General features: G+C 26.2%; 1 protein-coding gene across 7 annotated transcripts in view; it reads left to right on the top strand.

The window, feature by feature from the left end:
• Nucleotides 1-12,012, top strand: part of LOC111027871 (voltage-dependent T-type calcium channel subunit alpha-1G) — a 262,059-nt gene that overhangs the window by 78,609 nt on the left and 171,438 nt on the right. For all 7 annotated transcript variants that reach the window (XM_022306346.1, XM_022306344.1, XM_022306345.1 and 4 more), the window contains one exon: nucleotides 8,855-9,026. In XM_022306346.1, the coding sequence (XP_022162038.1) occupies nucleotides 8,855-9,026 (172 nt within the window). The remainder of the gene's footprint in view (nucleotides 1-8,854; nucleotides 9,027-12,012) is intronic.

The raw sequence follows: 12,012 nt of genomic DNA, 5'->3' as shown, positions 1-12,012 counted from the left end.
ATTCTCGTCGTAAAAAAAATTGGTTTTTTCTTTTTGACGGATTCCTTTGCTATAGAATCGGCCACATGACGCGTATTGTGCAATAAAAATATATTTGGGTTATCGAAACTCAATATCCGGTAGTCGGCTATAAAAATAATCTCTATACGGTGGCATGTTTTATGAGTATATACACTGAAAATTAATCAAGCAAGAAGACAAACTGTCGTTCGGTTGTGACGTAAAAATAAAAAATAATTTCACGTCAGCCATTTAGTTCACCAAATTTATAAATCGCCGTTTCAATTTTTAATAAAATCTTAGGTTTAAAAATATTTACAATATTATGGTTTATTATATAATAGGTAGGTAGGTATATACGAAATATATAGCATCAATATATTTATATATATAGATGTCTGTGTGTAGTGCAACCGATGATGTGTTACAAAGTTATAGATAGATATTCTGAAATATTCAAACAGGTAATACATATCATATATTATTATAAAGGTACAATGATAACGAAACTAACGCGCTGAAATGGAAAATAAAATGTTTTAAATTCTGTTTATTAATCCAAAACAAATATAACGACAAACTAATGTTTAAAAGGGTAAAAATGATAGTAAAAATATATTCATCTTGTCAGAAAAGATAGATAATATTTAACCAATCGAAAACAAAAACACCTTTGTTTACCCATAATAAATGTTTATTGCCACTTTACAGGGCAACACTCAATAAACACAGTGTTTTATAAATATTTGTATCATGCTTAGTTATTTTTTTTTTTTATCATTCTATGAACGTACATATTTGTAGTTGAAGCCTTATTGACTATCTACTGTCATAATATGTTGGACGTATTAAGTACCTTATTGGAACTTTTATTAGACTCATAAATAAAGACTTATCTTTTTTTATATACTCTACAATAAATAAAGTGAAGACCTATTAAAGTGACTTCTAAACATACTTTTAGCAACTTGATTAATGAGTACCGATATTTTGCCGCCAAAAATAAAATATGACCACAATTTTACATACTTACGGAACTCGTATCCTATTTAAACTTATAAGTTAAATATTTTTAACAATTTTCTCATTCTTCATATTAAATAATGCTTAAATATTACTTAAGCCATTGGTATCCGTCGAAATAAAACGATCCTGCACGTCACATTATTATTATTTAGCATAAACTCTAATTCCATCTACGAACAAAATCAATCGTAACAAACTTATGTTAAAAAACTTTACAATTAATTTATTACTAAACTATAAACAATCGTAAATAAAATAACAATTTTCGCTGGGCCTCCACATGAGTTTTTTTCCAGTGAAGCCCACTAATCCTCATGGCATTTATTTAATAATAATATTCTCTATTTGAATTACTGGATAGATTTATTATTTGACAAATTGTAGGACTGTTTGTTTATTGTATGACGTAGAAACCAGCCGTAAGGAAATTTTAAATAAAAATAAAATGTCTTCAATATTAGATGATATTATGTAGAACTCAACAAAACCTAAAAGACAATAGTTTTTTTTTTTTATAAAATGTATAATGTTTATTATTTTGTTTTTATGTCTCACAAAATAACCGTTCGATTATCTATAACATACAAAAAGTTAGTGTTTATAGAACTTGAACGAAGCGAAAAATCAGCAAACACTGTTGTTTGCTCGAATACTTTATTTTTATTTTTTTTAAATATCGTTTGTGTGATTTTATCATGCTCCAATTCTTTCTTACGTTAAGTAAAAATATCGAAAAAATTAAAATTAGTCGTCAACAGAGAAATATACATGTACACATTGTCATACGGTCGTAAGGGTTAAGTTTCGTATCCATTATTTATGGGGTTTTTTTTTATCATTTCATGTATTAATAATGATCTTATAATAGCAGTAAATCGATTGCATTTGAACTTTTGAACTTTTGCTTTTTTAATTTAAACAAAAGCTAATTTATTTTATGTTTCTTGAAAAACCCTTCAACATAAGGGAAGATTTTGATTACAATACAATTATGTAGGTAAGTCAATACTCAAACTTTAAAACTGAAAAATAAATTTTTAATCATTTTCTACTTTAATTTAAAAAAAACGGTATGAAAAGTGAAATGGTACCCTTTACCGAATAACTTATGCTGAAGAACCTTTGGTCTGAATTAAGACATTTGTATGAAATGTATACAATTTATATTTTTATCATAATATTTATCATTATGTTCTATATAGGTGGTACGATCTTTTCAAATTTCTTTTAATAAAATCTGTAGCTTTTGAGTGCTTCAGTAGGATTTGACATTTTATTTAAAGAATAATATTATCAAGGTTATCATTATAATTGTATTTTTTTTTACATAGTTTACATAATATCGACAATATAAAACATAATACGTAATACTACTGTCTAACTTTTAATATAATAATACAAAATAATATTCTGTTAGCATATATACTTGATGACATGGTGAAAATAATTGGAGTGATTGAATATTTTATATTATATTATGTTGAGTAGTGGTTTGAGGGTGTGGTGATAGTTGTAGTACATATAATATACTAGCTGTAAGGAAGATTGAGATCGTCTCTAATCGTTCGAGTTTAATGCAAAGTTCGTTACTATGTATACGATACATTTTCAAAATAATTAATACTTTATTATTTTCATGAATAATTTAAAATCCTACACCGAGGTTGGCGAATAAACACTCGGCACCACGTACTAGTTTCGTAAATTGTTTCCTCTGCGTAATATACGGTGTAACATAATATAGGCAACTTCGATACATTATTGTACCAAGTAACAACGTCATTATAATAATCCATTCAGCACGAACCTACATTGTTGTGAAGTTAGCTAGCTAAATAACTTCATTGTTACCTACCGGATATTATTTTCGTTTTATACCAATATATAATTGGTACAAAAAGAAAGTAAATTATTGACAGTATTTTTGTCTACCAGTCTGCACTTTTGTGTTGATAAATTATTACCCTTTAAGTCCTGGACATGTATTGTTCCCAACCTACACATGTCATGTCGTATATTGTGTGAGTTAATAATATTAATGATTCCTTGTTCAAGTGTAGACTGTAAATGAATAACATGCACACTAGAGAACTTCTCGTTTAGTTTTTAAAAGATAACAATAACATTATGACGTTTAAATATAAAATATAGAAAACAATTACAACTCTAGAAAAAAAGTACCTGTGCAATAATTATTCAAAGAAAATACAAAGCAAAATTTTAAAAATATAAAATAATCCGTTTATTATTTTTGATATAATTTATTACCTACACTATGATAGTGTGTAGTAAGCTGTTGAAATCTTCAACTTATTTTATTTTATTCATTTTCAAAACGCTGAACCACATATTTGTGTCGACAAGTTTTCAATGTACATAAAAATAAAAATAAAAATCAAGATTTGGAAAGGTATAAAATGTATTCACAAATATGTGGCTTAGTAGGAAACTACCTATAAAGTCAACCTCTTGTTTCAGTGCTGAAAGTTAAGTTTTGTAAGATACAAATTGTATATCGTTTATAACTTTTTTCGTTTTAACACTTCCAACGGATAAAAAGATCATATAGACTCATAAAAAATGATCCGTTAACATATTTAGTTTGTTGTATTTTAATACATTTTTATTTTTAATAATCATAAGGATAACGTCAAGGTGGTGTCGAATGTTCAATAATACTAATTAGTACTAATGGAGATCCGATACGAATTATTCAATCAACTAGGCAACATATATTTATACAGGCATATATTATGTATGACTCTGAGGTTGAGTGTATTTTAATACATGGATTTTTTTTCTTATATTATATTCGATTTTTTTGATAACTCAAACTATTAGATATTTTGAAGATCGGAATTTGTATAGTCAGCAGTAGTTGAGTTGCTCTAAAAAATATCGATTATGTCAAAGACAATTAATTCATCTAAAATGTGCTCCTAACAAATCATTTATGGGTGAAAATTCAGTAATTTCCGTGTATGTACTCCACATTTAAGGACAATTTTAGCCATTCATTTATCAAATATTGAACGGTTGTAAATAGTTTATGATTTTTTAATAAATAATAACCATAAATAACCTATTTTACATTCAATATATAATTATAAATTTTTTTTTTATTATTAGACTTTATATAAAAATGAAGCTCAACAATTAAAGTATCTTACAGCTAAACAAAATAAAATAAACATATTTATAAATTATAGTATTGAATATTGGGCTATGAATTGTGATGAAGCTTATAACATGTCACAAGACCAGATTGTGAAATGTTTTGTAACATGATATAATGATCGTGCTCAAATCAAGTCCTGCTACTTAGTGGTGTGATATATTTTTTGGCGTGCGTATAAGAAATGATACAATATACCATACTCAGCTTGTTTAAGTGGACCAACAGATAACATAAGGACCAGACCTAATTCACTAAAAGCACTTAGGTATGTAGAAAATAAATGACTGAGTCTTAAAAGTAGACTTAGGAAAAGGACATAATCAATTACCGAAGGAACTATGTTCAACGACGTTTTCTTCATTTAGTGGTGTATACCTATTTATTTCATGTCATAATGTGTTCATTTGAAGTAAGATGTTGTCGGAAAAAGTGTGACTGTACAAAATGACGAAAAAAATGAAAAATAACAGTCGGAATAATATGAGTAGTTGACATTTGAAATAATAGCGTTAATTATATTAAATGTTTAAAAAAAAATACAAACCTAATTTAAACCAATTAAGTATTGTATATATTTATCAAATCGTATTCGTATGTTTTTTTTTGTTCTTGAAATGAAATTGTTGTCATAGTTTTTAGTTGTATCTAGCTTTTCTGAAAATGAACAATCTCAAAGCAAGAACTTACATGAACTAATAGGATTTTATGTTTAAGTTCGTGACACACAACATAATTTATTTGTTTGATTATTTTTATTTATTCTATTTATTTTATTTACTCTAATTTAATTACCTATAGATTAATTGTAGACATTATTTTTTTTTAAGTTTCTAGTTAAAATCAAATTACTACCTATTTTAACTATTTGATGTTGTACCAATACATTGGTTAGGTATTGGTACCTACATAAGTATATTAAAAATATAATAATATGTATATAATAATTATAACCTGCAATCGCTTCGATATTTATAATCATTATTATATTTATGATTATTTCATAATTATTATAAATTGAATTAACATACAGTGTTTATTAAAACGACGCCCAGTCTCACTATTCCAAATTGATTATTAAATATCTAATTAGATAAAAATAATAATAATAATAATAATCATGTTTATTTATTGTTATTTTTTGTTTTCGTAGACATCTCGTGTCGTGATCATAATTTAGTTTTACATATTTCAGCGTTGTACTATCCGCAACGAAATTTCACATAAAACTATAAGTCATCAATAAAACACATTACAGGTACTGAATATATAGTTGAATTGGCTTACGTCCATATAACAAAGATGATAAAAATTCATATACTTAATACTTAATAGTAATATAATTGAAAGTGTCATAGATCATTTGATAGAAACCTACTTCAACTCTTTATAGACTTTAACTACAACAGTGCAACGGATCATAAATCTTGAACAACTTGAATTCGATAACTAAATGGTGTCTTTCTACAGGCTGACTTTCTGAACAATTTCCTTCCCGGACAAGTTGTTAAAACTTAGAATGCCATTCTGAATAGTATTCTCAGTTATCTGTCTACGTTAACTCCGCTAACAACATTTTAAAGCATTTCTAGTTGCATTTATAACACCCGATTTAACACAACAGTCGTTTTTGTGGTATTGTACAGGTACCTATACATATATTCAAAAAACAGTGGAAAAATGTGATCAAAAAGTTCATAGTGCATTTCTGAACCAACGAAGTGATGTCTAACCATTGCCAAACTACACCTACAGCGTTAACGATACAGAAAAATAGTCGAAAATGTGTAACGTCTTTAATATCACAACAATAGTTGAAACTAGTTTGAATATTATACCTATCGTATCCTAGACATAATGCTTAAGTAAATATTTGATGAACATTTCATGTCCCTACTGACCTACTGTTATTTAATTTTGTATCACAACAAATAAATTGAATCGATTTCGTGAAAAAACCTAATGTTGCGTAAATATATAAGTTTTCCGTAATTTGTTTTTGTTTCAACTCACGCAGAAACTAAAATAATTCAACATTTTGAATACACATATATTTTTATTTTTATTTTTTATTTTTTTTTAATTTTAAATCTAGCTCAACTATTACAATAAAACACACATATATATTTGGAATTGCCTTAATAACATTTTACACATTATTATAGTTATATTTTAATGTTGAAAATATTGCCATTAAATGGTTAATTATATTATATTATAATATTATGTGTATAATATAATTTATAAAACCATCCTACTTATTTTTCAATGCTCATTTATTTACGATTTATTAGTATTATTTTGAAAACAATAAATAAAGATGACGTTTGACGATTCCGTAATAAATCAGTAGGAAACTCTCGATCATCTGTGTTCATAGCGGATTCGAGGAATTTCGATATGCAGGCTTAAGACGTTTAATGTCTTACTGTCTTTAATATGTATTTTGACGTTCATGTAATTCATTTGAAGTTTCAGTATAATGGTTTCAGATTAAAATTAGCTGCAGTGTAAACTCTGTTAAACCCTGTCTCTGTGCCTACTGAAATTTATGCATTGCACACGAACCACCTCCCAGACGAGCTCTAACATTATATTAAAGAACTGCAGACGATGGCATTCTGTCGGACTTTATGCAGAAGACGGAAATTATGCGGAACAAAGACTGTTCCCATGGGCTGAAAGGACTGAATGCAACTCACTAATAAAACGTTATAATATTATTATTATAAAGGCAGTGCGCACACAGTTTCGAGTTACACGAAGATGTTAGGAAATTATTGTACCTATTGCATTATTCACAAGGTAGGCACTAATAATAATAAAAAAGAATGATTGATTACATAACCAACCGTTGAGCAATGATTAATTCACGTTACCCACGGTGTTGACATCGTTTTAAAGAATATTATAATAATATAATAACGAAATAGATTATATTATTATTATGATATTAAAGTAGAGGTATGTTTGATTTAGGTACTCGGAACGAGTATTTAATCATACTAAATTTTATTATGTTATAAATGTATAATGGTATACCCGTACTATTCAATTTCATTTAAAAAGTCAATAGAGTATTATTAAATATCATAATTTAACTAAAGTTTTAATGTAGGTATTAATTCGATGTTATACCGTATTTAATTTAATTTCAATAGCAATCAGAATCTAAATTAACATTTATTTTTGCTTTAATCATAATATCAAATGTTTCAAACTACAATGACGGAATTTAATTGCATTTATAGATTAAAGAATTCGAATTGATTGTGTCGTGTCTAATTTATAAATATATACCGCACTGATAAATTCTAACAACTTCGCTCCAAATCTTATTACAACTTACAGTTTGCAGTATATCCAAGTAATCGGTTTGCCCCGTGTTTTATTTTTCGTATGCTGATTGAAACTTCAGCAATAATTAACAAATTCGGTTATATTTAATAGGTTATAATATTGAAGTACAGTTTTGTCCTTAAAAATGTATACTTTAAGCATAATTTAATATATTATAAGACTGTAGTAATTGTAGATATTTGTAAAATCTATTAAAGAGCATGTATTATATTCGATGAAAAAATGCTGTTAGCAAGACATTAGAATTGAATAAATTCCATAAATGGATAAAAAAAAAATTTTAACCGATTCCTAGCATTGTCAAAACCTACTAATTTTTATATTTCAGCTTAAAAATATAATTATAATTTGTTATACTTAGGCGGAGTTTAGTTTAGTTATAGGTAAATGTTACCTCTATAGTATTATATTAATATAATAGTATGTGTGTTGTACAGTGCAAAGTTGTACTACTTTGCTAATCATTGTTTGTTTATTAATTAATTATGATATATACCTGGAATTTTCATTATGTATAGAAAATGATAATTTAAGGGAGTAATAGTGACATGCCTGAAATAATTTTTGTTAATAAATAGCTTACAAAGTTCCATATATTATAATGTCTTAAGACTATTCAATGTTTAAAAAATGATATTACAAATATATCTTGAAAATTTTGTAAGTACCCATTACTAAATAGCCTAACATTTAGTTATTGTTTTTTGAATAACAAAAAAATATCAAAATCGATTTTGTCAGAAACTAATGTTAAGTAATAATAATTTAGTTTTTTTCCGTAATTAGTTTTTGTTTTTTTCTATAATTTTGAAAAATACTGGGAACTTTAATCTAAGTACAGATTAGATATAATTTGAAATCAGAAACCACACTTGATATTGAAGATTGAAGAATGTTTGTGCATTGTGGTGGAAAAAGTGTATTTAGAGTTCAGACAACAAAACACAAATCATTGTAAAACCAACAGATTCATATCTCCGCTAGACGTCTAAATATAATTAATGTCGTTAAAACTACTAGAATTTTACTTTAATATTGTTATATTATTAAGCTTAACTGTTAACAAATTTTTATTTTTAATATCTGCAGTAATATTAAGTTAAAATTAACCTTGAAAGAAATGCGATTTCTAATTATCCTCCTTATTCGAGTTATCAAGGTTTTCGGGTTATGGAGATTTGAGCTGTCGAGACTCGACTGTAATAAATAATAATAATATCGAACCCAATCATAACCGTTGATTACAATATTTTGAATATACTTTTCTAAAACGTTGTGTTTAAATTGTTACAGGTATGCGCATATTGGTCATGTTGCTATTGGACACTTTGCCGATGTTGGGTAATGTGCTGTTGTTGTGCTTCTTCGTGTTCTTCATATTCGGAATCATAGGCGTTCAGCTGTGGGAAGGAATACTTCGACAAAGGTGTTTTTTGAAACCACTACCAAACGTCACCTATCCAAAGTAAGAAAACTATATAATATATTACCTATCTATTTCAACGCTCTGATTACTTTGCACCTAGTCATTAATTAAATTTTTTTTTTTAATTTATCAAAATACAATCTCGGCTTTATAGTCCATTAATTTATATTTTAATATTCCATCAAACAGTTCAGTATTGTATTCACCCTGTATAACCCTGTGATGATAAAACGTAATCAGTGAGTTTTTCGAAACTTAAACAGGTGTACCCGCCAACCCGGTATATATTTATGTAGAAAATATTATTCCGAAATCCATTACCTACCCCTAAAGTTCTATGTAGGTAACGAATATTTACTGATGGCAGAGAGGTGAAAATATCGTTTCCGGTTCCGGTAAATGACCCTTTTTTATGCTGATCGTATGAAGTTCAATTGATTTTAGTATTTTAAAATATTGTACATTTCACGTTGAAAAAAAATCAAATTATTTCGGTAAGGAAAATAAAATATCAACGTAGTAAATACATAATATTTAATATACATGGCTTTGATAAAAATTTATAAAAAAATCAATTATTTATGTGAAAATTGAATTACATAGCGAACATTAAAAAAGAATACAAAATAGTTCGTATAACATATTAAGAGAATCAAAATATAATTAGTAGTCGTTCATAAAATGTTTCAATGGTTCTAATAAAATCCATTAGATTAAATATAGAGTTATTTCTGTTTTTAAACTATGTATATTATTCTTATCAGATAAAAAATAAAAATTAAGTATTGAAAAATTGAGTTCACGAAGTTATAATATACTACATAAATGGTTTGTTTTATTACATGTCCATTACAGAAACATGTACAGATTAGATAGCTTTTGATGTTTTATTATAAAAAAAACACTAAAGTACAAGACTAAAAATAAAAGAAAGATAAGAAAAAAACTTTTAACGTTGTGATTTAAACTTTTAATACCTAATAATGTCAAATCAAACGTTTGACGATATAATTCATCATATCATTTGTGAAATCAAACGTCGGGCGATATAATTCATTTTATCATTTGTGTTTAAGAATTCACTTAAATTATTATGAGTAGGTACGTTAGCAAAAATGTAAATTTACCAATAAGAAAGTAAGTATGGGATTTTTTAAAACTTCAATTACTCTTCTTCAAAATAAATTATATAATGCCCATATTGGATTACGCCACCTGTGACATCATATTAAGGACCATCACGTTTATACACTGACACAGTGAAGTTACAAATTATATTCTTTTGAAAAATTCATTTTTTTACCTTCGTCATTTTTTTCACCATTAAAGGACAAACATTTTTTTTTTAGGACCTAGTCACAAACTACAACCAACCCATTTCTCGCATTGTTTTTTTTTTCAACTCGTTAAACAACACTTGACTTCAACTGCAAAAGTCGTATGCCACCGATTGTTTTTTGCCTGTTTCATTCGTTATATTTTACTGTACGCAACAACTTAAAGTCCTCTATTTTTTTAAAAATTAAACTTTTCGTTGAATCCTATATATTATATAGCATAGAAAATTGCTTTAACATTAATTCTTCACTTATTATTTAATCTTATTGAATTTACTTTACAATAAAGTTTCAAACTTTTAAAGATTTATGAGACATGCAGTCATCTTAAATTGAATCACTTAGAACATCGTATTAATTTTCATAAATTAGTCTTATAAGTCATTAAATATTCATACTTTTACTTGTGATGAATTCTGATTTTTGGAGAGTCCAAAAAGGCGTTTATAAAGTTAAACTAACCACTTAAAGAGTTAATAATGTGTTTAGTACATATTACAAAAAATGAATTATTTAATCAAATATAATATTATGTAGTAAAAAAGTTTTGTTTTATAATCTTTCGAAACATTCAACAGATTTTAATAAAAATGATAATTATTTGAATCAACAATAATACAGTTATAGGTATGCATATATTATATTAATTGTATATTAATATTAAATCATCTAAGTTAATAAAGCTTTTAAATAAAAATGAACATATTCGTCTCACGATCAAAATATTATAAATTTGAAAGTATTTTTAAAACTCATAGGTATTTATTATTATAATTATTATATTTTATAACCCGTGGATATTTAGTTATTTGTATTCAGCTATGTGGAAGGATTAAGACGAACACAAATAAAATTCAAACATTCCAAAATATTACATTTAAAGTTAGCTAATTATGAAATTAAATTATTTAGTAAATGTTTTTATAACAAACTGCCTCACCATTCCAATCTATTAAGAAAAAAAAATTATCATTCTCTTTCATTTTGGAAAATCCGTCCAAGACGCTTATAAGAATTACTATTTTACCTATAATCAATTTAATATAATAACAACATTCATTTTTTTAAATAATTATCATAATTGGTAGTTTCACCAATATTTGGCTTCTTCTATAATCAAAAGCAATTTAATAACATTTAATATATTTACTTATTGCTAAACTTATTGTACTAAAACACATTTATTTAAATAACATTGTTCCATTAAAACAAACTTTGAACTTTAAAACCGAATGCGTCTTAAATTTAAACTTAAGCTGAAATAAGATTTGTTTGAACTAGCTATGAAAAATAATTACTGAAGAATAACATTCATTGTGTATAATTCTAACACCTCTATTAAAAAAAAATGTTCATCATCGACTTCATGATTTATGTATTTCTTTTTTTTTTTACTATATGTTAATAAAACAAATTAAACGTATTTTTTATATTACATTACTTTAACCATAATAATTTCAGAATATTACAACACGGTGATCATACTAATTTATGGTTCTTAGGCCACTAAAAGGTATTTTTGTTTTGTGTGGATCGTGATTTGTTTTTATATAAATCATAAGCTTACAATATTATTACTCGATTAACCAACCATAACATACAAGATGAGTTGAAAAAGATTTTGTTGAGATAAAGATGTTGTTTTGTTCAGCTTAAATTACTTTAAATACAGTAGACTAATTGTTTGA

Source organism: Myzus persicae, unplaced genomic scaffold, assembly GCF_001856785.1.
Source record: "Myzus persicae strain clone G006 unplaced genomic scaffold, MPER_G0061.0, whole genome shotgun sequence".
Lineage (NCBI taxonomy): Eukaryota > Metazoa > Arthropoda > Insecta > Hemiptera > Aphididae > Myzus > Myzus persicae.
The sequence above is the reverse complement of the archived record's forward strand: the minus strand, read 5'-3'. Positions and strand labels throughout refer to the sequence as shown.